The sequence below is a fragment of the Corvus kubaryi genome, unplaced genomic scaffold (genome assembly GCF_017639235.1).
Source record: "Corvus kubaryi isolate FWS band 111438036 unplaced genomic scaffold, C.kubaryi_AGA036_p1.0 66, whole genome shotgun sequence".
Taxonomy (NCBI): domain Eukaryota; kingdom Metazoa; phylum Chordata; class Aves; order Passeriformes; family Corvidae; genus Corvus; species Corvus kubaryi.
The window spans coordinates 10,463,762-10,490,522 of record NW_024582054.1 but is presented as its reverse complement, the minus strand read 5'-3'; the positions used below and the strand labels follow the sequence as shown (position 1 = coordinate 10,490,522).

The 26,761-nt window shown below is 35.7% G+C and overlaps 1 protein-coding gene across 4 annotated transcripts in view; it reads right to left on the bottom strand.

Moving 5' to 3' along the window:
• Positions 1 to 26,761, bottom strand: part of AKAP6 (A-kinase anchoring protein 6) — a 272,762-nt gene that overhangs the window by 62,549 nt on the left and 183,452 nt on the right. For all 4 annotated transcript variants that reach the window (XM_042047594.1, XM_042047595.1, XM_042047593.1 and 1 more), the window contains exons 8-9: positions 25,045 to 25,193; positions 19,063 to 19,183 (exon numbers count right to left, since the gene is read on the bottom strand). In XM_042047594.1, the coding sequence (XP_041903528.1) occupies positions 19,063 to 19,183; positions 25,045 to 25,193 (270 nt within the window). The remainder of the gene's footprint in view (positions 1 to 19,062; positions 19,184 to 25,044; positions 25,194 to 26,761) is intronic.

The following is a 26,761-nucleotide window of genomic DNA, read 5'->3' as shown; positions in this document are numbered from 1 at the left end:
ATTTATAACCTGTTATTCTCTCTTCTGCTAAGCTATGCCTGCTGTTGCAGTATGCATGAAACATAAAATTGGAACTCCTCTACACAAAGATTTAATTCCAAATGCACCTACTATTGTCAGGTTGTGCTTTACAGGCATCAGTCTGTTTTGAAACGGATGTTCTTGTGCATTTATCTTTCACAGACTGGCTCTTCTGAAGTCCTTATTCCATTGTTACCCAGCTAGAATGCTAATGGTGATCAGTAATAGCCTTCCATGAGAGAAGCTTGGCTGAAAATCTACACATAAATTATTTGTTCTTCTAGCAACACTACTGGGATGTGTTTGGGGTAGAATATCTCTGGATCCTCATCTTCTTACCTGTTTGCTATACTTTTTCATGGCAGAAGAGGTTGCCCACTGGAAAAAGATCCAAATGGAAATTGAAGCTCCTTGGATCAACAGAGGCAGAACTCAGTCTCCACCAAGGAACATGTAATTCCACAAAGATAAGTACACCCACCACTTAGGGCACAGTGGCTTTAGTAATGCAAATAACTAGACCTTGTCAACTGTGAGAAGAGAAAGTCATCCCTGGCCTGTGACAATAGCCCTACAGTCTTTGCAGGCTGGTGAGCAACCTCAAGTCAAGATCAGAAAAACATTGCATCTAGCTTGTTCATACTCTAACTTCAGAACATGTGGATCTCGGTTCTCACTACCTGAAGTATCGAGTTACAACATGATTTTAAAAGTAATTGAACTTTTTCCTACACAACAGAACTTACACCTGCTTGACAGCCCATCTAGGGGCTGATTGGAAAGGGTGTTGACAGCAGATTTCTCAATTTGTCTTACAGTTATAATGAAAAATGTAGTTTTTATTTTAAATGTACATCCTGTACTGTATTAAATAAAGTGAAAGCTATAGTTTTTAAAATGTGCTATTTGATCTTTTTCTTATAATGTCCCTTGTGCTATGTCAAAGTTGGCACATGCAGCAGATCCACAAGGAGTGCTAAAATATCTTCACTATCTAAAACACTGGCACACAGTGCAATTCCTGTTACAGCAATATCATTACAGTGGTATCAAATCTAAAGCATGTTAAAAAGTAAGTCTTATAGCTAACTGCTTATGATCATCTGCAGAGAGCCATACTCTGAACCTTTCAAGAGACATAGCAAATAATAGCAATTCACTTTTCCAGTAAACATTATTAAAACAAAAAGAGAAATTTGACCCCCCCCCCCCCAACATTATCAGTATTTACAGTGGACTAATCTCATTTTAGAAGAATTTTATAAGGTGTTAAGAACTCAGTATTTCTTTTTTAATATTACTCTAGGAAAAAACATAGTACTTTTATACAAAAGAAAAAATACTCTCAATTTCTAATGTCATTTTTATGATCAAATACAAACTGCTCTCAAGAGCAAATATATAATAGAACTGCTGACACAGCCTAAAGCATGGCTGTGTGAATGCTGCAGAAAAAGCTATTTCAGAAAACATTTTTAGCAATAGAAGTCCAACTTTGTTTAAACCTGAACTTTTTTTTTTTTTTACAATATCAAGTAATGTTAACAGCATGCTGAAAATGTTAAGGCTAAGTGTACAGTGTCAAAATAGACTAAATCTCTGTGAAAACTGGAAATTCAAGCTTTTTAAACATAATCCAGATGCTTGGCTTTTAATCATATTTCAAGAAAGAGGAAACTTATGCAATACAAAATTCATACATGCATATTTCATTAGTGCCTTTCCTATCACTGAATTAAAAATTTCTAACATATGTTTTCCTCAAACAGATAATGTTTTAAATTAGAAGAGCTGGCAAGAAGTTGTACACCTCCCAAATGTCATTGGATTATTTTAAATTAGAAGAAAATATTTCAGTTTTTATGTTATTAACAGCTTTGATAGCAAATGCTATAGCAATGATCATTTTTGGCCTTATCAATAGGAAGTTCAATAGTCCCTGAAACAAACTAAGCATAAAAAGATGACTGAGCAGCAAGAACTAAGAACTAGACTTCTTCAGAATATCTGAAGCTGATGACACTCTGACAGACCTGTGAGTATTTAACACAGATGCTTTCCATCTTCCTCACTGGTGATCAAAACAGCACAACTCTATGTTTCTTCAGCAAGAGCCGGACAATCTTGAAGGTGAAAGAACTTTTTCCAAGATATATTCTAGAATTCTAGAACATTAACAACACTATTTGCTGAATAATATGTAAAGGACTATATCAGTGGCCATCGTTCCTAAAAGCTAATATACATGATAAATTGTACGATCTTTTTTTAACCTCCAGAGTCTTAGAAAATTAGACTCCGAGTTCATTTATAAAAATTGAATTTCTGAATGTAATAATATTTTAATATTTTAAATAATTTAAGACAGACAAAACTGAAGCAATAAATATGAGAGGAACTATCACACATATAATGGGAAAATGGAAAAAGACAAAAAAATCCTGCTTCTGGCTACCTGCATGTGGCACTGGGCTTGTTCTTTAAGACCTCCGTACCTTCCAAGGAGCACGTGGAGTATGCTTATACACCATCAGAAAGAGAAATATGCCCCTGTTACACCGTGATGGAATGAAATGTGACTATGAACTTCAAGTCTGTGTAGAAATGTTGGAAACTAAACAATTCAGGACATGCTGAAAGCAATTCTCTCTTTATCCCTAACAGCAACTGTGCCTAGGAGAGATACTTTGCCTCTTTCAAATGACCACCAGCATGGGTGTGCCTAATGCAGCCTTTTACAGGCTCAAGCTTGCTATGCTCCAGTGAATTGCAGACTTGTAATGGACATGTGAGGCAGAGAAATATCATTTTCAATTTAAAATGAGAAACTGAGGCAGAGATAGACTTCATGTACAGTCTCAGGGAAGATCTCTGATGTGGGAACACAAGTCTTTCAATAGTCACTTCACTATTCTGTCCAAGAGACTATGTTGTCTGAGGTCAGAACTACTTAACACTCTTTGTTTCACATTAGACTGAAAAAAAAATTAGCTATAGCACTTACGGTACATTTTAGTCACTGCAGAAAATACCTCAGCTCTACACACAAGAAATCTTACATTCTCAAAGATATTTAGGAACACTAATAGTTGCCCTTAAAAAAATACAAGAATGCAGTGACAGTGAACTCATTTTGTGACTGAACAACTATTGAGACAGAAACAAAAGAAATTTTCCCTCTGTTTCTTTCTATTTCCCTCACTTCAGGTGTCTGTTCTCAAAGATTTATGGTGCTGCTATATGTGAACTCTGCTATTTGCTGGCACGATGGAAGCTGAAAGCTTCTTCTTATCTCTAATGGCATTCTGCCAAAATATTCTCTGACAAAGCCCTGGTTGATTCACAGATCTGAAGTTCAAGAAATTTTCATAATCTAACCTCCCCACTTGTATAAAATGCACCCTAATCTTATCTTCTCTGCCTATATTAAGCTCCCAAATTTCTGGCTTGGAGAAAATCTTTTGTTATTGCATCTGTCCCTGACTTAAAGATACAAATAATGGTAAATTCAGGGAATTCCTTGGTAAAATGATAAACAACTAGCTTCTTTCACTGTTAGGAAATGCATGGCTCATTTTTAGGTTGAATATGTTTACTTTTAACTTCCAGCTGTTTTATCTTCTTATACCTTTGCCAATGGCTTGAATGTCTGTGAAAGCATGAAGTTACTACAGGAATCAAACATGAAAACAGATGACTTGCACTGATCTTGAGTTATGTCTGTTTGATGTTTCTGGGATTACAATTTATAGAACCAAAACGTAGAGAAGAGTAACTATTTTTGCAGAGGCTAGTAAACTCAAATACACACATTTTGGAGATTTTTAAGGTTCTTGGTTCTTCCTAGGGTTGTCAGCAAGCAAATTTTTGATAACTGGACCCTGATATAAATGAAAAACAATGGGTTTAGACTTAATTTGTGCTTATGGACAACATCGCCTGTACTTCCATTTTGGCTTTTACTTGTTGGACTCTCCCCATTCACTTAAAGATTGTTTGCTGCTGCTATTCATGCTGGAAAGGAGGATAGGGAGTAGGAGAAAAAAGAACATAGCAGCAGATCAAGTTGATTATATCAATGAGAGTTTCACCCACAAGGTGAGTATTTTCTAATGTGCACTATCAACTGCTCTAGATTCACTTTGGAAATTGCAAAGTTGAACGTGAAGTGATCTTGACAGACCAGGGAATCTGCCCCTCTGTATTTAGCACTTTGTAATGAGCTTCTCTGAAATCAGCACACAGCATAACACCTGCATATTAATAGAATCTCTCTTAAGGCAATTAAAAAAAAGAGATTATTTCTGTAAAGATATTGCAACAAAACTGTAGAAATTGATTTCAGAAAAAGAACACCACAAGTTCATGTCAGTGGATATAGACACTCCTAAGTTATTGCTATTTTAATGTCTGAATTCTACTTAAGATGAAACAGGACATGTCTTGAAAATGGGAAAAGATATGCATATATCTGAGAGAAAACAAATGCTTCAAAAGACTGCAGCAGCAGGAAATGCCAGGACACAAAACCAGTAGTGAAGTAATACAATATGAAGCAAATTTAGGATATTTTGAATGTACTTCAGCTATAGTGAAGACTAGGGCAGATATAAACTTTTGTCCTTCTGGCATTCTCTCAAGAGATTCTGGTCCTGTTTTGTGGAAGGCCTTTTCTGGTAACCATGCATGCCACGATAGCTGCCTGGCTGTTCAAACACAAATTGAAAAGATCTGTGGCCATTAAAAGAAGATATATGCTTACAGTAATGTGTGTTGATGTCTTCAACTTTAACTGCTGTCTGTTTAATAGATGTTTGTTATGGGAATATGTGTAGGGAATTTGGTAGTCCCAAAGAAGGATGGAAAAATGTAAGAAAACAAATGAGAAAAGGACGATGGACAAAGAACAAGATTCCACTGCCTAGTCTATGTTTTTCAAAAATTTTAAGGACTATATTCTACTGAGAATATCAGCAAAATATGTGACTGATTTTTATGGTGACAGAACCTTTGTCAATGGTATCTGCACCTCAGTGACATAAATAAAGTGGTCTCACTTCTTAGTTTAAGTGGCTGTATTTCCTGTCTTAGCAATCATTTTACAATTAGTAACAATTCTAAAAATAAAAAAGCATACCTTGTTGAATACACCACATTCTTAACACTACTAGGTTACCTTTTTTCAAATCTATGTCTAAGTCAACTCTTTCAGGCCATTTTGTTTGCCATTTTGCTAGAGGTACAATATGTAGCTATAGAACTGAAGTCTAAAGAAATGAAATTAATACATATTTTAGAACAGGCCATAGAGCTTTTGTACGTTAAATTACTACACTAGCACTACATTAACCCTATTAAAGTTAATTTTTACAGCTCATTGGTGATTGGCATTTGGTACTGATGTTTGAAGACTTGCCATTGCATTGATTTTATTCTTTTTTTCTTTAATAAAGTGTGGAAGAAATGGCAGAAGCAGAAGTTAACTGTCCTTTGGTAAAGCTATTAAGCTCTTAAGAAAAAGGTACAAAAATGTCTTTAGGGACATTATATATGTTTTTAATTTTCCAGCATTTCATAGGCTTGAAAAAGTCCCACTAGTATGAATACATTTACACTTACAATAAAAAAGAATAATATGGTGGTACAACAAAGAAGACCACGTTCAGATTACAAATGCCACATTTGCTCTCATGGAATAACACCACTGTACATCAGAAATCCGAATAAACATTATTGCAGACCTTTCTCAGGACATGAGTGCACATGCTGACAACACAGTGTAGTAGGCCACCTGCTGGCCAAATCAGCCAATTATCAATTTTAATCTAATAATTAGACTATCATACAAAGAAGAGATAAACATGAAAGAAGTGCATAAACCACATCAACTAAAGACTATTGGAACTGATGTAAGTATATATAAAAGTGAGTGTTTCTTCATCTTATTTTAGGTTTTCCAAGAGTGGTCACTATTTGAGTCAGGATGCCAATTGATGAAGTAATGTTCTCTTGGGTGAAAAACATACAGTAGCTAAGTTCCTGGGTTTTTACACACCACTTTATAAAGTAAGGTTCCATAGCAGGTCAATCTGTCACACTATACCATTCAGCTCCCTAGGAATGACTGGAAGATACTCTGGATATGAAAATCCAAGACTGTTTTCCAGTAGCTTCCCTGGGAAGCTTGAACACAGACTAAACAAAAATATGTTGGCTGGCATCACTCCTTAGAAGGATGTAGGAACTAAGACTACCGTGCCCACAGATCTGGATCCGAATATAGCCATACTAAGCAAGGACACAGTCAAGCTACTGACCACACTCTGCATTCAGATTCACAAAAAGAAGGCATGTGAAATATAAGGATGGACAAGCTGCAGAAATTCCTGAACAGATGAGCTAAGGTCAGAATTTCAGAAAGATCCTCAACTGTTGGGTGACCCAACAACTAGAGGTCAGAACATGGTTTTGAGATTTACTCCATCAGAATCTGCTGGTGTTAAAATCTGCAGGACTAGGATAGCAAATTCTGGCCATGGCAGATTAAGTCAGAAAGCTAAAAAAAAAAAGCTACAAAGAGAATTCAAAGATGCAGCAGCCTCTGAAGAACCTGGAAAATGGACAATATGCTCCTGAAGGGAAGAATTTAGAAAGCACAAGAGTGCAATGCAGAATGCATGTGACTGTGTGTTCTGTGCTATTTTTAGCCTTATCAAACCATAAATATCAATAGAAAAGCCTTTTCTCACAAGACCACTACATCAAATTCACAAAAATATCATATGTATGATCCAAAGAGTCTATGTTGATTTAATGAAACAAAAAGCCTGAACCATCAGATCTCCCATCACTCTGGGTCTCCCTGTTTGGACAGTGGAGAATTGTTCATGATACATACAGGCACCCATAAGCCTAACAGCTTTTGAATGGTGTGCAAGTTATTATAGTAATATATTTCTAGTGACTGGCTTGAAGGGAAGGAAACAGGGGGAAATGGTAGAAGATTAATTTTCTGGCATGAATTCACTTGGATAAAATACAGGAAATATTTCTCCTCACTATTTAAACATACAGGGGTAAATCTGAAAATTTTAGCTACCATTAGAGCATACCTCAGCACCAAAGTCAGGATTTCCTACCATGGCAGTAAAAAGCATTGTCTATGAAAATGGTTAGTTGACAGAGAGAGAGTACCCTGTTCTTCAGTCACGATATAGCTTGTGGGATGCATGGCTTTTAGAAGAGGTGCAAAAATCTCCTCACATATACGACCCAAAACAGGAAATTCTTGCTGTTGCTTGCTGCAATTGGACAGCAATACTCTGCATCTCGTTTAATGTGGCTTCTAACACGAAGAATTAAATTAAATTAATGTGAGCCAAACAGAAATGTTTTCCATGAAATTCACATTTTGTTGCTCAACATTTAATACTCTGAGTAACTTTTAAATGTGCCAGGAATAGCAAAGCTCATTTATTTAGCATTTGTGCTGTTAGACAAAATACATATATATATAGATGTGTGTGTATATATATACATATATATGCACAACTGAACTAAATGAAAACATGCTTCTTTAAATAGCTATATTCTTCTCTCTTTGCATCTGTGCTAAATTGCTAAAAATGTTGATCTGATTTAATGGAGGACTCCATATTGGTCACTGATTTGTAGAGATAAACTCAGCACTTGAATTGAGAAGAAAAACCAGGTGGGATGTGGGTCTGCCTGCAGCTGAAGGCAGCTGGTGGTGTATTAAAGGTGAGCTATTGCCCACCAGATAACTCATGAGGAATTACTTCTCCTGGAAGACAAGTGCAATGTGCGTGAGAAGGGAGCAAGTTGCACTGTTGCTTCCAGATAAGACAGAAATTCCTGGTTTCACTGATTTCAGAAACCAGAGCTCTCTGAGGGTCTCTGTTGGAAGGAATCTACTTTCATTCCAACTTACCCCTACACTCATTCACCACTGCTGTTATGGTGCCAGGAAAAATTATAGAGGAACAGCTACAGGTGCTCTGTATCATCAGGAGTTTCTCCTAACACCCAGTTCCTTCAAATAATTGTACTATTTAACGACTGGTATCTTGCTGCTTTGCCCGCCCCTCTTCTCCTTTCCCCGCCTCCTCTCTTTTATTTTCTCTTGATGATTAACTTTTTGTCTAGTCACTCTGTATTTATCATGGCAGAAATTCATAGGCTTTTGCCGAGTGTGCAAAAAATTTGTAAAAGCATTTGTTCGCCTCTGTGAAAGACGGAACTCTCCTTCTGTCAGCTGTTCTGCCTGTTTTCCTGGGGTACTCCTAGTTTCTCATGGCTAGAAGCAAAGTCCTTCAAAAATCAACATATGCCCCCCACAGATGACTCACAGTCTTTCATGTTTTCTGCATTTAGATTAATATTCCTGTCCAGGTTTCTATTTAAGGGTTGGTTATGGATTGCCTCCTCTTTGACATTTCTGTTTCCTATGTTTATATTGCCATCAGCTACTCACTACAGGAAGGGTGTCAGGTCCATGTTACACTGGAATACCCCTAGAACCTCAGACTGGTGAGCATAAGAGCCTACAGATACCTGACAAAATACACAGCAGAGCAATGTCTTTGTTGTTCTTTCAGATCACTGTTTCAAAACATGTTTTTGACACCACAGTGAGCACTGTTACCCTGAAAAAAATCTGAAAAATGTCCCAGGTTTTTGATATTTTGTGCAAGGATTTTGGAATCAGTTTACACCCGGATTTTCTGACCACTAGTAAATTTTTCATCCATTACTTTCTGTGGGGTTATGGTCTTTGCTTTGCCACATTGCATTTTCCAGCAGTTTTACTAGACTAACAGAATTCCCTTTAGCTTCTTTCTAGGGTGATTTGGGCGATTTTCAATTTTACATGTAAGTGCTCATCTTCTTCACATATGTTATATTCAGCTGGAATGCCAGGGAGCAATCACAGTAACTTTCCTGTTTCTTTCAGGTACCGCTTTGATTATTGTCTTTCAATTGAAACCAGAGCTTGGGTGAGTAGAATTCTTGTAAGACAACTATAGCAAGCTTTAAGAGATGGCATCTCTTATTTCAGGAGTTGTTTGTTGATTGACTGCATTTATTCACTGGTTTCATCATGATTTCATTGCACATCTGCAGTGCTTGGTTGCATCTTTCCAGTCTAATTTTGCTCCTTATCAATGTTGTACTGCAGCTGACTCCGTAATCCAGCTGGTATCAAATTAGTCATTGATCTAATAGCATAGTTGCAAATATAGCAATTGAATGCCTGGCAGCCCTCTGCATTGCTAGAACACAGAGAATCTTTATATTTGCTTAAGCCACGTTATGGATATCTACTTCTTCATTAAAACCTTAAATTCTCAATGATTTCAGATACTATATTTTAATTTCAAAGGTAACTGTGATATTCAATCTGTCTCATTGGCTCTTTTTGTCAGGAACATTTTTATTTCTACTTTTTGTGTTGCCTGTTACACTACATATGTTGCACTGAAATGCCAGCATTTTCAGCCAGTCTGTATCTGCCCAGCTTCATGGGTTCTTTTGACTTACATCTATGTGTGTGTTCTGCAGTTTCTGTTCTGGCACTTCGGATAGTTCACCCACTGTTTGGAGGCATATATTAGATTGGTTTTACCCTAAAGTCTTCCCTCTGAATGGGAACTGTGTATTTCACAAGTGATCCTGGCAAAGAGATACAATTAAGAAATGTTTCATGTCTACAGTTACATATGGTTGCTCTAGTTCCTGGCACCTTACCATACCCTCTTTTTTTGTTTCTGGTTTTGGTTAAGAAAAAATTGTATAGCTTTTAATTTACTTTTCATTATTTGTATCTCTCTGACCAATTCTTCCTAGAGGCTAAAAATTATATACTCCTGCTGAAAAACCAAAGTAATAGCAATGAATTTTTTTAGGCAACAAAATAGGATCAGATGACTGTCCACTTCTCACCTCTGATGGTGTTTATTCGATTTTTCAACACATGATAACAAGCTAAGAGATCTTAGGAATTATTGTTCTTCCACCTAAATAGTAGACACAGTACTCCTGGATGAAAGCCATCAAAAAATAAGCATGTAAGTCTCAAGACATGTTCGTCTTTAGAAAGCTACCACCTGAAAAATTCTGTATCTATTGTAGCCCATTTCTGAGAAAAATCTATGGGTAAAGCAGAGATAATCAAAGTCCAGTGAAATGTCTGTCAAAATCTGGATGCATCTCAAATGAGTTTCAAACTGGAGTATTTTTTGTGATATCAGAATCAGTGAGTGGTAAACTCAGTGAGTCTGATCTTCACAGCCTCTTTATCCAATCAGTGGAGTAAGAGAGAAACTGGTTCTCCTGAAAATGTTTCAGAGTACTTAACAAACTTCAGCTCTGAATTACCCCTTAGAGAAATCTCCTCGTGAGGGAGGCTGGTCGGCTTTGCTCCCATAGTAGTTTAAACCAGCCTTCACAGATGACCCCCTGTCCCAGTGTATTACTGGGGAAACGACAACCTCTCTATAGCCTTCTCTGCAGCTTGTGACACAGCCGGCACATGTCCTTCACATCTGTAATAGCACCTGTCATTCTGGAACACACAATGTGAAGGGTACTGCTGCTTTTTCCCCCCAAAAGCACCTCTTCATAGAGCCAACTTTAACATTTACAGTTTCATGATCACTGGGATTCTATAGCAACCATGTTTTCTGCAATGCAACAGCACACGTAAGAAGTTAAGAACCACAAGTATTTCACACTGGCCACAGGAGTTGGCTGCAGCCTGCCCTAAGACCCCACTGGACCCTATGCAGCCACAACTGCAAAAACTATTAATTAAATTGTAGTGATTGCTTATTTTACCTTGTTAGAAGGAGAAGTTCACACAAAATGCTGTAGCTATTTTTAGCACAGCGTATTATAAGTGTAAACACACAAAGTAAAAATATCACCCAACCTTAAGTATGTAAAAAGGTTACAAATATATACACATAAATAATTTATATTGATATTTTACATATTTTCAATATATAAATACAGTCTATAATATATATTTATAAAAATAAAAATACAATACATATACAAATAAAAATTCAGGAGATTATAAACAGATACACTTCACTGCAACTTATTTTTTATCATTTAGACATAAATTCATTGAATATATTGCCACTGAAAGTTTACAGAGATTTAGTGAATTTGGGTTTCATGTAGAAAACCTGCCAAAAAGGTTTTCTGTGGTCCTTTGTTTTTTGTTTATTTTTATGAAAGAAATATTACAGTATTGATTATTTTTGAGGTATAGTGATGAGGAGTAATTTGCAAAGAAAATAGTAGTTGCTGTATTATATTTATGAAGCAAAACATCATGGATAAAGCATGTAGTTCTTTGAGTTTAAAAAAAAATATTTTTTCTCCTGGACTATGAGGTGGAAAAATAGGGAAGTGCATTAAAAGTTGGCAACTAACTTGAGGAATAGGGTAATAATACTATTGCCACCTATAATTTTTGCTTGTGATTTTTTTTCTTCATTCCTTTAAATCGGATGGATACACCAAGCTGCTAAAAAAAAACAGTACCTTGTTCACGCACAGCTTCAAAAATTATATTGTCATTGTGTTATTAACATTCCTCGTTTTATTTTATTTCACTATATTATCTGGAGAGACCAGTGGAAGGCAGCTTTAAGGTCTCACTGCTTAGGACCTTATCTTACTATTTTATAGCAGCAAGGGCACAAACACAGAGCATGTGGAGTTGACTAAGATGCTTGACACGATGACTGTAAATTGTCCACGTTTTGCAGCTGTAGTAAGGAATGATGATGACAGCTATGTGGTACACATTTACTTTTGTTTGAAGTTGAATGCCTCTTTCATTCTAGACACACTGCTTTAATCTCCAAAAAGCTGTGCTGGCTTTTGCTACAAGCTCAGTAAATACTGCATTGCTACAATGTGAAGTTCATCTTCAACATCGTGCTGGGAAGAAGTGGGGAAAAACCCACTTACTCTTCGGAAATGCATGAAGCCACTTCTTGCAGAAATACAGAGAATAGAAATTACAACACTGTCTTTAAAAATGCATGTTAACATTTGAAATATACTATGGAAGCAACCAAGAAAACATAAGCATATTTTTCACATTCTTTCTGTATTCAATTTCTAGATGTTTTAATTCTGTAGATATGGCAATCAGTGTTTTCCTGTTGTAATTATATAAGAGGTTAAAACTTAACATTCCTCTGCTTTAAGCAAGAATTTTTCGAACAATAATTTTATTTTCAGCTTTTTAAAATATAAAATTTGTCAGAATTAGCAAGGAATTTAATCCTATTACATAGTTAAACATATGAACTGCTGAAGAACGAGCTAGTTGTTACAGGATGGGTCACAAAGGCATTTTTACTCTGTTCTCCAGTGCAACTAAAGTGAAAATACTTGTGCAGAAAAATGTAACCAATTTCATCACCCCTTGTAATAAGAGAGTGGGAAACTTTGCTGCATCAGGTCCTGAACTCATTTAGTTCACGTTGTAATAGCAGTTAGACTTTCACTGCTATTTGGTATATCAAGCATTTTTGAGACCTCTCATACAAAACAGTTGGTTTTCCTTCCTAGTGGAGAAAGTCATAGATGTTCTTAATCTGTTGGGGAAAAAATATCCAGCCTAGCACAGGAAAATTACTAAACTTCGTGAAGAACAGTAACTGAAGCCAGTTTTGTGTAAAGTCATTTTGCAGTACATGACAGTTAAAAACATACTACAGTATGAAAAGCAAAGATTAACTTCCACTGAAGCATGTATCAATCCATATATGCAGACATAAGTACAGGCATACTATTATATAAGTAATAGACATGCTATTGTTAATGAGTATCTTTATGGACATTATTTAGCAGAATAATCTTTCTCTCTTTTTATTTTTACACACACTTTGTCAGATAAAATAAGAGTGTTCACTTTGGCACATAATTTGCTAATAGGATTAAAGTAATATTTCATAAAGGTGGTGATTTTTGCAAGGTAGCCTAAAAGTTGATTAGCAAACTATAATGACTATTCTGATTGCAATTAAAAAGCCCTTCCAAATGGGTCAACACACCTAAGTGCTATCTGCAGTCATTTAGATTTTAACATCATGGTTATTACTTATTATCAGGCTGCACAATGAAATATTGATTACTTTTAACCTTTAGATTTCAGAATTCGGGAAAAGTCGAGGTACTAGCACAGCCTACCTTTCCTGTTTAGTAAACTTACGGCCTTTAGTGGAATTCTAATGATTCCTATTGGCAAGGCAAAACTGAAATTAGTTTATTCTTTTGGCTCATGCAGAAATGATGACATGCCTAAAAATACTGCATGCATAGCAGATTTGTAGTTACTCCCTACAAGGGGCTCAATCCTGAAGTGTGCTGTGCGCTTCCCCTAAACTGACAATCATCATTTTCTTCTGACTAAAACTGTTTTAACAACTCCATGCAGGCACTGATGGATTATCAGACAGATAGAAAGCATCCTGGACTGTGCAGAATATGCAGCTGAGGAGCAAAAATCTTCAAATTTTTTAGTTTATAACCAATCCCCTAAGCATATTGTCCAAACATATCACTTGGCAGGCTGTTAATCTTTCAATAAGTTTTCTTTATATGGAAAATCTGCTTGAAATAAAGACTGAGCTACAATGCAGCTTCAGTAAGTACACAGAACTTGCTTTAAATGGAACAAAGTAATCCAATTAAACTAATCAGGTTTACAAGTTAAAATGATACGAAGAACATTAATTGATCCTTATAGGCTGCTGCTATTTGAGCCGTCTCTCTGTGCAGCATTTGGAACCACTTTGCACATTTGTATCCTCTAATAGCAGAGAACTCAGGCCCCCAGTTCAGGAGAATTATGGGCAAGAGAAACATATAACTGTTATGTGTTAGATTAATTTGCAGAACACTTGGCATTTTATTGCCAAGTAGTCAAATTGTTCCAAGTTGTTCCGGAAGGTTGTTATTAATAGTATGTTTTCTGAGGAAAGTTCTGTCTACTTTTGGAACTGCATTTCTGTTGCCAAGGAAACTCCTTGAAGCACAGCATTCTAGGAGCACACTGCTGCTTTTGTTTGCCAGTATCCTATTCATATCATCTAAGTAAGCACTTTACATACTTTAGCCTCCAGTTTCAAATGTTGAAGTTTTTATGTATTTATATTTCCACGTTAAATATAGTTTGTGCTTCTTTTTAAACTCAGGGACTCTTGCAAGATTATTTTAACAGTTTCATTAAAGAACAGTTTTTTGTGGCTTTTTTTTTCTTTTATTTTCACAAGTTTGCAATAAATTAGTTTTAATTTGAATAATAGCTCCATAGGTTATAGCACTAGTCCTTAAGTGTTAATTATCTTTTCACTCTGAAATTAATGTAGTCATTTCCTACTGACTCCTCTACACCATTATTGAAGTGCTGAGGAAAACATGTCATTGAGTTCTGAGCCAGAACTGTTGTTGTGATTAATCCTGGTCACATGGCCAATCTCTGCCAAAAGGAGATCACTGAAAAAAGGTGACAAAGACAGTGATTTCCTGTCAGCAAAGAGTACGACAGGGCTGTCTAGAAGTGATGCAAATGAGGGAAACTTTCACCACGGTTTGTTTGATCCACTCCGGGCCACAGCACACTGAGCCAGCGAGAAAGGCACAATGGAGCAGCAGCACACCCAGAGGAGGAAATTAACTGCACCTTCCGAGCAGGGATAGAGCTTCCAGCAGGGAAACAAAAACTGCTGGGAGATTTTTTTTCCCCTCAACTTTTTTTGAAATGTATCCTTAGTTTTTGATGTGTATTTTTGTGTTATTTAATACAGTGGACCACTTCCCCTTGATGAAAGAGTTCAGCAGTTAACCTGTTCAAAAGCTGAGCCAACTAAATGCTTTCAAAATCTTTGCAGTACTACATATGGATCTTTTTCCATCTATCATAATCATTGCTGAAGAATTACTAGGAAAAGACTTACGGCTGATGCAGTTTGTATTAAAACCACCATACACTGCTTGTAATCAGAAAAAAAAAATTATTTTATTTGGTATTTTCAAATGCTTGGTTAATTTTGTTCTGAACATACAATTTTAACACTCATACGGTACTTATTTAAATAGGGTTTTAATCTAACACAATTAAGTTTTGCAATTAATCTTCAGAGGAAAATGGAAAGAATTATCATCAACTTTTATGCTACTATAGTAATTTCTAATCTCAACAGTTCCAGTAAATACTGATTTGCTTCATTTTTGAACAGTCAAGGTACAGAATTACTCAAGTTCCTACTAAAGGGCTAATTAGTAGAGTTTAAATTCTTTGGGTTTGATCGTCCAGTAATGGCATATGAATACAGCTGAAGTCAATGCAAGTTCTGTGTACTTAAAGCTTATGAGATCAGGCTCACATGCAGTAGATTAAAATGAAATAAACATGATACATTTGGCATTAAACTGAGCTATTATAGAAGTACAAAAAAGCAAGAATCCAAAAACATGGAAATGCTCCTTTTAGATTTTCTTAATAGATAAAGCATTAGAGGATAAATAAACTGTCATCAATTCATTCTGTGACTGCCATTTTATCAAACACTAGCTGATTTTCAAAATCATTAGCTAGTTTAGGGCTATAAAGCAGAAATCATTTAGGGCTGTGTTCTCTTTTTTTTAAAATCTATGAACTGAAATCTAAGAAGTCTAGAGAAAGTAGTACATTCATATTAGGTGTTACAAAAAATACGGCTGTGCTGTTCCTATTACAAGGCAAAATAAAAGTTAAAGAGATATAATAAGGATCCTAGTAAAAAATTATGAAGTTCCTGGAATATTAGAAAACAAAATTAAGCTGAGAATTGACTTAAGTGTACATTGACTCTGGAAATAGAGTACTGTGAAAATACCTCTAACCATGAAAATACAGTCGTTTTCCTATATACAATTTTAGCATTTATATATTGTGTTATGCTGCTTTAATGTATGCTTGTCCCTTCCGAATTACTTGTTTCATCATTGCTCCTTCCCATTCATAGACTCCTCAGGGGCAATGATTACTGTTGGTAATAGTGATACCACAGCAGGTTCCCTGGCAGAGCCGGCTTGCTGAGCTGGCTCTGAGCTGCAATTACTTGTCAGCTCAGCAACTGAGAAGAGGGATCTGTGGTTTTAGGAGAATCCACGAAAATGCAGAGAGTGCAATTAGCAGGTTCACTTTGAAGCTGTAATTGATAGAGAGAAACTAAGGCAAGACCTGTGCTTTCATAACAGCCCACATCATTGAGGAATTCTGACAATAATAGCTGCCTGGATTTCTCTCCCTGCGGACCACAACGCCTGTGCTCTCTGGGAAGTGCAGGCAGTGCTCACGCGCACTCGACCATCCACGACTCTGTAAAAAAGCCTCTGAATAAAACGAGTGTCACTGCTGATTAGAAGAGAGGTTTACTAGGCTAGTTTTCTAAAACTATTAATACTCTTTTTGAGGACATGATTCATTGTCACACAAATCTCTGAAATTAAGGATGGTAAAGACCTAGTGATTTATCTGATCTTTCCTTTGCTAGTGCAGAACTGTTCCCTCAATTACACTTGCTAATGTTGTCCTTTGTCTACTTCTAAATGTCTGAAATTATCGGGCTTTCAACACTTCTTTGAGAGGTTGCTCATTGTGGTGTTTGGGGCTTTTGGTGTTGTTTTTGTTTTGTGTTTTTGGCAAAAATGATCGTTCTAAATGCAACGCACTAAAGATTTTTACGTTACCTGCAAATCCTCCTCCCACTTTGTGGACACTCCTTAGTCATCTCTTATGCAAACTCCACATTTCTAGATAAAGCTTTTGTTCAGCCCTTAAAAATTTGTTTGCTGCTCTTACTAGAAAGGTAAATGCAGTGAATATTCACTGCAAGAAGGCAAGGAGTCTCTTTCTACCCTTCTTCAAGTGGTTTTGAAGTGTCCAGCTACCAGATAGGCAGTTTTGAGATAGGGGATCAAATCTAGCACAGTAGTCAGTGACCTCCTGGCAGAAATTGCGGGACAAACAAGGTGCCTGTTGTTTGGAATCAGTGCTGATTTGTCTGTGCTGCACAGGCTGCAGACTCAGCTACTCTCTATCATAAAAACTCTCTGCTTTCAGAAGGGTCATGCCTACCATAATACAGAATTAAGATAGACTACTAAGAAACTATTCGCATTTTGCATATGTAATATTACCCATTTTGCCACCATATTATACTGCACATATTAGTAAATTGTTGCCCTTTTTTACTTTTCACATCATGCACTATTATCCCTGCCTTATTATCTATAATTATTCTTAGGGGTTACATTTGGAAACCAGAAAGGGAACTATACTAAATAGGATCCAAAATGCTTGGGCTGCCTGCTTAATCTTTGTTCTTTTTCATATTGATGGATGGATTACCTTAAAATTTATGCTTATCTATTTATGGTTTTTTAGTATAGTACTAAAACTAGTGGTTAAATTAGTCATGGTACAAGCTGGCCTTATGTGGACAGACACTAACTACCAAAACACCTTATGTTAGACTCACAAGAAATTCTTTACTCATTTCTGACTTTGTTTACTTCTGAGCCTGGCCAAGGCCAGGTCTGTTAAAGTGTGATTAAGTCTGATGAAGTATTTAGAAACTTCAAAAAAAGACATTAGCAAAAATAAAAAATAATTGTCAAAGCAAGAAATGGAGGCCAGTGAAAGAAACTCACTTGCAGCCTAAAATAGTTTGGATCTGAACTATATTTACATTTATAAACATATTTTAAATCACATGACAACACCTTCTTACTGGGTATTTTAAATAAAATAACTAAAATAAGAAAGAATAAAATTCAAGAAGACTGTCAAGAAAATAGCATGCCAAAACAAGAAAAAAATATTATATTTAAGAAATTATCAAATCATGCAATCATAGAAGAAAAAGAACAACTTCTATTTGACCTTGAATGTACCATTTATTTGATAAGAAATTAAAAAAAAGCTAGAGGGTAGTTGTTTCTTATCATTATAGTGTTGCTGATTCTGTGGTTAGTTATTAATTTTATTTTTTATGATTCACAATCTGCTCTTTGAAATATGCCATATGCTCAAAGCAATTCAAGGATGACAACTGTCAGAATTACTCCAATAAAAATTGCCTAAATGAGGAAGATTTACTGCAGCCTGATATTTCTGTCGAAAGCCCCTCCTTTCTTTCCCCCACCACCCCTCAGACCCATAGCTCCTCAGTCACACAGTGAAGCCTGAATCAATTTCAGAATCAAATCACACATTTTGAGGAAGTTCTTACAATCTAAAAGAAATGATAAAACTTCTGGGTTAAGGCAGCTATGGCAAATAAAAGAAACCATGTGTGTCTGGATGCATGTGTGTGTATATACACACACACGTACACACACACACACACACATATATCTATATATATATATATATGCTAGAATTAGACCCTATAGCTTCACCCTACAAGTTCAAAATCATGTTGCTCAAATCACAACCAAGTGTGAAGACTTAACATGACAATGTCTACTTTATGTATAACTAATAAAAATTAAATTGGAAGAGTCCTGTATCCTGGCAGCAGCAAACCAAAATCAAGGCAAATGTCTTTCTTTCCAGATGAGGTCTGAAAGGTGGATAAAAATCCAGCTGAAAGCTCCAATCAAAACACATTTTGTTAAATGTTCCCATTTCATTTTTTTCCTTCATTTTGTTTCAGTCTATTTATTAATGCAGTTTCATTTATTTCTATTCATCTTGAAGACAAATCTTTGTCCTTCTATAGAATTACACCAAATAGAATGTGATAAAGGGAACTTTCTTGCAATTATGATGTCGGTGCAGCCTGTCAGTGCACTGGGGATGGAAATGAGGTTGGGGACAGGGAAGGGAATTCTAATAGACACCATGATACATACAATGAACGCAGCGATATCCTGTGAGAGAAAGACTTGTCAAGCTAATCAGATCTTCTATAGCTAGGTAAAGGCAGTAACAGTAGTGCTAACCTTGTAAAGATGCTGCTGCTGCTCCTCTGACATCATCAGGTCATGGCTGTCCATCACGATGGATTCCATGTCAATCAGCCAATCCCAGAGCTCCTGGTATTCTGAATCAAAGTCCAAAAGGCTGTAGATAAGGAACAAAATGTATTATGCATAAATACTGTGTAGTTGTTAAAATCTTGTATTAGAATAATATATTCTTGAAAACTCATGATGTTCCAAGTTATATTTCTAAAGAGACATTCTGTATTTATACAGTGTGGATGAAAATGAAAACTGAAATTCAATTTAAGCCAGTGCCACGACCTAAATTCAGTGGCTGATGCCAAATCCTGACAACAGTTGGCATACTGCATTTGTTTCAAAAATATTGAAATACAAATCCCCTATAGAGGTTGTTTAATGTTTTTTACAGTTCTGGCTTTATATTGAGCAAATTTCACAACAATCATCTTGATATACTTCATATGAAAATATTATTTACATCAAAAAATTAGTCAATCCATTTAGCCATCCTTCTGCTGTCTATCTGCCTATCTTTGTAAATATCCTACATTTATTTTCATGGATGAGTGGCTAGCATTTCAACTTAACGCCTTAAGATAGGCTTGAGTGAATATGGTAAGCCAGTGAGAACTAAGGCCAGATACAGTATTAGACAGGTGTTCCCTACAGACATGTAAGAAACAAAGGTAAGGACAGGAAGTCAAAACAATGAATCCTTGAATAGCCAGCAATCATTAAAATTCAAAGGAGGATCACTACGGTTTTCAACAAAATAAATCATTAGAATAAGGAGCTTAAAAGGATTAATGTGATTCTCTATTGAAAGCCTGGTGAATAAGTAAAGCATAGATTCTTCTAAAACACTGTGATACAAGACAGAAAGTACACGCTGAAAAACTGCACATTGGTCAAATAGATACCTCTTGAAAAGGGATCTTCAAATTTGCAAAATTGGAACTAACAAAAGCCTTGCCAGTAGTATCAAAAAACTCCCATATTGATCAAAGAATAGTGCATGTTCTACTAAAGCTAATTTCTCCAATTATAAAGAACTTTTTAGCAGCCCCATTAAAAAAATTAGCAGTGTTTCAACAGAGAAACAATAAACTAAATACGCTTTTAATGTCGTTAGTACTATTGCAGTTTTATTTGTTATTAACTAGAGTACCATGCGCGTGGTAATTTTTAAAACTTATAGATAAAGTTGTAACAAGTAGAACTGTCTCTTCTCAAGAAAGCAGGCAAGGCAGAAGAAAGCATTTGCCGTCTGTGGTATTATTTTCAATGAATTGACAACAAAGAAAGTATTGTATAATGTACAAGCACTGACTCCTGCTTCTGAAGTAACCCTCTAGTTTAATCCACTGTACTTAGTATACTTTTACGCAATAATTTATGAGGTGCACTTACTTAAAACTGCCTGCTGCCCTGAGAAGGTAAGCAGTGTTACTATAAAGAAAGAAGAGCAAGCACAAAAGGTCAAGTTACTATTATTGAAATATAATAGTTTCGCTTGGAGTTCAGGGCTTTTCTCCTATTTCAGGAGGTATTTGACTCAGACATCATTTGGAAAATAAAAGAAAACTAAACTCCATTTTGAATGGTATATTTGGCAGTTTTACCTTCATCAGAAAGCAGTATAACCATTGTGCATCTTCAGTACCTACTTCTCCTTTTCTTCCTTTCATTTTATCCAAATATTTTTCAAAGCCATTAAACTCACAGACAGTTATTTAAATATATGTTTTGTGACATAAATGTTAGATTTCATAACATATAAATCAGTACAGACTCAGTTGAACTTGGATGGTTTGTACCAGTGAAAATCCTAAATTAAGATAGGAAGATGAGGTAAAACAAAGCCTACATACAGAATGGGATGGGATGCCTTTGGAAAATGCACTAGGAAGCAGGCTTGGATTTTTCTATACTAGGCAGAATATGTATCCAAAGCTGTATCCAAACATCTGCTTTGTGCCTAAAGATCCGCATCTTACTTACAGTCCAAACTGGTCCATTTATTTGTGTATTGAAATGAACCAATCCTTTAAAGAAACAGAAAAGAACTTTTCTTTGACCTTTATAAAACACAGATAAGCACTAGAAAACAGCTGAACATTTTGATTTGAAACTCATGTTCTAAACAGGAACTCAACACAGAACCAAGAGTGAGAGAAACAGTGAGAATTCACTGGCAAAAGCCCAGGAAGAGATACAAGATGTAATGCAAGATTTTTTTTTTTTCTCCATAGTTTACATACTGTACACTCATTCTCTCTTTTTTCTTTTTTTGTTTTGTTTTTATTTTTGTTTTTTTTTGTTTTGTTTTGTTTTCTGAAGTAAAGTCATCTGGGAGCACTTTTAAGCAACTGTCTGTGGCAGTTATTTGCCTGAGCCTGAAGATAGTGAAGTCAGCCTACAAAGCATCACCAATATTTTTTTAATATGATTGCAATACTTTTAATGGTTTTAGAATATCTCTGATACATATATTTTTAAAAGTTTTATTTTTTAAATTAATGCCTTGGATCTAAGTGGATGAATTTAGTGATCACTATTAAATTACTGTTTGGAAGAGGATGCAAGTTACTAAGCCACTAAAAAGATATTCAGAAAAATCAAGAAATTGTAGGACCAGAGAGAGATTAAAATGTGCCTGTCAGTACTTCTGTGACATATTTAATATTTCTTTTTTATTCAGAATCTACTCTTCCTGAGCTTAGCAGATCTTTCTTTTATATTGCCACAGGCAGAACCAGGGAAAGCATGACTTCTGAAATACTGATGCGTGTTAAAGATGCAAGATTCATAGAAAATATTTAATTTTGGTTGATTATATGAATCTACCAATCACTAAAAAACGAATAAATTAGGTCATCTGTTTATTGAAAAAGAAAAAAACCTTCCATTAAAAGTACCCAAACATTGCCAACAAAAATGTTATAATATGAGTTAAAGAGCAGGTAAAAACAGCTTCCTTGATGTAGGTTTGTTGGTTAACAAGCTAAAACCATTAGCTATATAATAACTAAAATTACATTAAGAAGTATATTTTGTCTTGGTAAACCGGGAATCAGATATGCAGAGTTGCATGTCTAATCCCTTGAACCCTAAACATATTTCTTAAAATGTGGACACCAATTTATTATTTTGAATGAAAATTCATGAGCACCTTTCTCATGAGAAAACCAGTTCGTCTGTGGCATTAATAAATAAAAAGGAATGTGAAGCTATTTCCATCAGCCTTTTTCCCCATGTTTAACACGCACTTCCAGTTTGTAGTATTTCTTTGATGGCATAACTCACATGGCATTTAGAAGTATTGTAAACACACTGGTACACCTACCAAAAAATTCAGCCAGACAAAAAGTTCCTTCAAGTTTCTGTGTCATAATTTTATGGAACTCTTTTCACATGTTTTTATTAGGAAGATATAGGAGAATTCAGAGTTATCACCTTAATAGTTTTAAAACTGCAGTATGTTGTGCACGTACTTGAAGCCCCCTCTAATGCATTTCTCTCAAAGTCTCATCCATGAAGGCCCAACACCCACTGATGACAAGATTTTAGGATCTGGCTTTCATGTTGTGCAATGGTGCTGTCTGTATCTCCCAATAGGACCTGTACCCACTCCTCCCCAGTTTTGAGAGGATCCAATATTTCCAGACAGATCTGCTACAACATTTTGTACCTGCCATCAACTACTCTTGGGTACTTCTTACCTCCTGGCTAGCTGGTGTTCTCCTGCAGCGGATACTCATTCTTTTCTTTTCCTTTGTCACTTCAGCTATTTTCATGCTAATACACATAAACCCTCTGTATTGCAGTTTCAACAAGATTACTGTTTTGCAGGAAATCTCCTGTTCTTTATACACCCACTAGAATCGCAGTATTCTGCAAATACTGCCCTACCTATCTCAGTTTAGCTATTTCCTGCACAAAGTCATCTCCCAAATCTCCTACACACACACACACACACACACACACACACACACACACGTCATATAAAATAGTCTTCATTTACAATAGCTCTTGCTCTCCCTGTGGACATTTTTCTTTTTCCTAGGTCAAACTTCCACAACAGCTAATGGATAGATACCCTAATTTATGCAAATGGCCCCTTCTCTGTAGAGATCTCAGTCTCTAGCTAGGTCATGCTACTGTGGAGTTTCTGTCCACACTTTTCATGCAGTAAGGAAAGGTTGCATCAACTGTATTTTTAAATAGCTGAAAGGCATTTCCATTTTTTTCAACATAGCACCTCAGACTGGTTCAACTGAAGTTTTCCAGCTGAATTTAGTCCCCATTAGCTTCTAAAATGGCTGAATATGTGGTACTGTACTGGTACGATTTCAGCCCTTTGGCCCCTGAAGTCACTGTTGAGCCTCTAAGGGCTGAGATGGCCTTATGGGCCCGGAAAGGTGGCCATAGCACAAAAAAGGTAGGAAATACTAGCAGGTGACCATTTCCAGTTCTAAACATATAATTACAAGTGAAAACAAGTGCATTTAAGAAACCATTTGCTTATCATATATGGTATGTAGAGTTACAAACTGGATTCCTCTATGAAGCTTAAAGCTTTACATCCCCTACCCTCAGGAAAATCAAAAGTCTGATGTGTCTTACATCCCCCTCAATATTCCAACCTTAAGCCTTGCTCACGTTCAGTGGTGGCTGAAAAATTAGAGGCTGGTTTTGAATATGTAGCCCTCATTTATGTAGCGTACATTTATGTACGTATACACACCAATTCTGAACAAATTATTTTTACGGTTGGCACTAGCTGCACTGGCGTGTTTGAGAATCTGATAGATTTCTGCATATGTAATCAAGATCTTAGTAATCCTACATAATTAGCCCACACCAACTTTTCTAAAACAGTCATCTTTCCATGTAATAAGAGGGGATGTTTACAAGGCTCATCTACCTTTACAGTTGGTAATTTAATAAAACTGTGTTTCCAAGACCTGAACATTGAGTTAACAGTTGGAAAGGGGAGTTCTGGAGATAGAGAACTCATGAACACCTCTGTCAATGGCTTTTCTTACATAGGAAACTGCAGGCAAAAGTTCTACTCTATTTGCCAGTTATAAAGAAACTATCAGGAAAAGAGCGTACCCAAACAATGAGCACTAGTTGGCTCCTTTGAATTGCTTTTGGCCAACACTATTACGATCCCACAGATTTGTTTCTTATGTTCATTTTGGGGTGCTAGTAGTTGGAAGGTATGGTTTTCAAAAGACCTTAAAGAAAAAGTCTTAATCCACACCTACAAGTTTCCTTGATTGTTAAAAAGAGAGGGCAGCAAGAACTCATTTCAGCATAGTCCTGTGATTAATTTGTTCAAAATATTAAGAATGCTTTTGCTTGTACACTTACATATATACCATAAATGCGTGGATATGTGTGTTAACATTAATTAAAAAAACAAGTAAAGGAAAAATAGTTTAAAAAAAGGGAAAACAGTTAAAATTAATGCTTTCTTGAGGTTCAAAACTAGGATGTTTGAACTATAGGTGAAAGGCTTCATATTCATATTTGCTAGTCACTAGGAGAACAATGACTATAGAGCTCTTGCAGAGGTACTATTACACTAGCAAGATTCTTCCTTGGAAGACGTTAAGAAATCAAATTATATGAAGCTGGAGGAGAAAATTATATGACTGGAGGAGAAAAGCCTAAAGAAAAAGGACACATTATATTTTTTTAAATCTAGATAACAGATTACTATTAGATAATATTAGGTAGTCCTATGAACAAACCATCATTTGGATAAATTATCCAGAACACATTATTTTTGCATCCATATATTAAAAAAAAAAAAAAAAAAGAGAGAAACAGCTGTCCCCATCTCTCAGCCTAGGAAGAAAAATCCTGGTTAACTAGGAAGAAAAATCCTGGTTTTTAAGAAAAAGTATATTGTGTAAAAAAAAAATACAGATCAGTGAGAATAAAACAACAAAAAGAATAGTTCCCTACCCATTACTTCCCACTGTGTGAACTTTTGACATATCAGCAAACTCTTCCTTTCGCTTGCTACTACTGTTGTACTGCTCACTGTACAGTTTTAAGGACATCTGTTCAACAGCATCTCTTTGTGCTTCCAGATAGCATAGCTGAACCTCAGCCTAGAAAAAGAAAACAAAGAGGTAAAAAAAACAAAACAGAACATTAAAAAAAAAAATTCAGAAAGAATACATTCAAAACAAATACTTTTGGACTGTAACAGTTTTAACCAAATTATTCACACTATTAATTTTCTCCTAGTATATGATAGTGAAAAAGGCTGAACCATTACGTCGGAGAAAAAGTACAGTGTAATCCCAAATGCTAGAAATGAACTATTGAGGTTTCTATCAGAGAATGTGTTATATATTCCATGAGATGTATATCCAATCAAATGCTGCATAAAAATGTCTGGACATGAATAAAAAAGATATTAGAAACCAAGCACTGTGATAGAACAGGTAGATACATAAAATTACATTTCTTACAGGCTTCAAGATTGATATTGTTAACACACTGTGCTTCATAATTAATGAAAGCCATATTGCTATAGGTATTTTTCCTTTAAATAGTAAGCATAAACAAACCCAAGCAGATTGGCATTGTTCACATTCTCCTTTCTCATATCTGGCACAGACTGATTACTCAGCAACTTTAATTGCAAGGAAAAAGGTAATAAGTGAGAAGTGCTGTTTTCCATCAGACTGTGCCTGTCCAGAAGAATGTTGAATAATATTTGGCATCATAACTTATTGAACAGACACTTTATTTATTGCAGCTGTGGTGATCAGTATGCTTCTGAGGCTCAGAGAACCAGATGACACAAGGATAAAATCTGCTGTTTGCCACACTTGCCCCTAGGAACAGTGGAAAGAACAGAGTGTAGACTAAGTTCAAAAGCACTTTGGGGCCGATATGCCATTGTTTTCTTTTAATATGCTTCGTTGAAAAAAACGCATTACAAATTCTGATAATGCTTCAAAAACCTCTACTTCTGTGTAACTACATACTTTTATTTCCATTAGGAGTGGAATGCCTGCTTAACTATTTGGTACTATGGCAAGTGAATGCAAATGGCATGGAGGAAATTTTGTATAAGGACTGTCCTCTATTTTTTGCAGGGAAGTGAAGAGTTTGTTTGCTGACAGCACAGCAGAGTTACCAATCTATGGAACAATGGCAGTCATAAAGAGAAAGTAGTGAAAGGGATAGAGAAAAGGGTAGTCAGTAAAATGTAGGAAAAATGCAAGTAAGTGAAGGGAAACAGGCACTGAAGAATGTCAGTAGGGAAAGTCTGAAAGGCTGGAATGTCTTCATAAGCTAGTGGTAATAACAGTTTCTATATTTGCTTAGGCTTTGCCTTGGTTCAATTTTTACTGAAAAACAATGTAAGTGACTTGGAAATTTCATTTATTTTTAAAATTTCTCATTCATACCTTTATAGCTTTCTCTCTCAGCTGCTTCTTACAGTGAAATTAGTTATGTTTTCCAATAAATCCCAATATGTTTTTGAGAAATTAAAAAAAAAACCTAACAAGCAAAGCAAAAACCCAGAAAATACAGAAAATGCTAGCAATTTTCCAAGGAGAAAAAAGACAAGAATTCCAACTAATCCATGCAGGTCTTCCACTGTGTATTTAATCATAATTCAAGGCTTTCATAGCTACTTTTAAATAGTGGAAAATGAAAC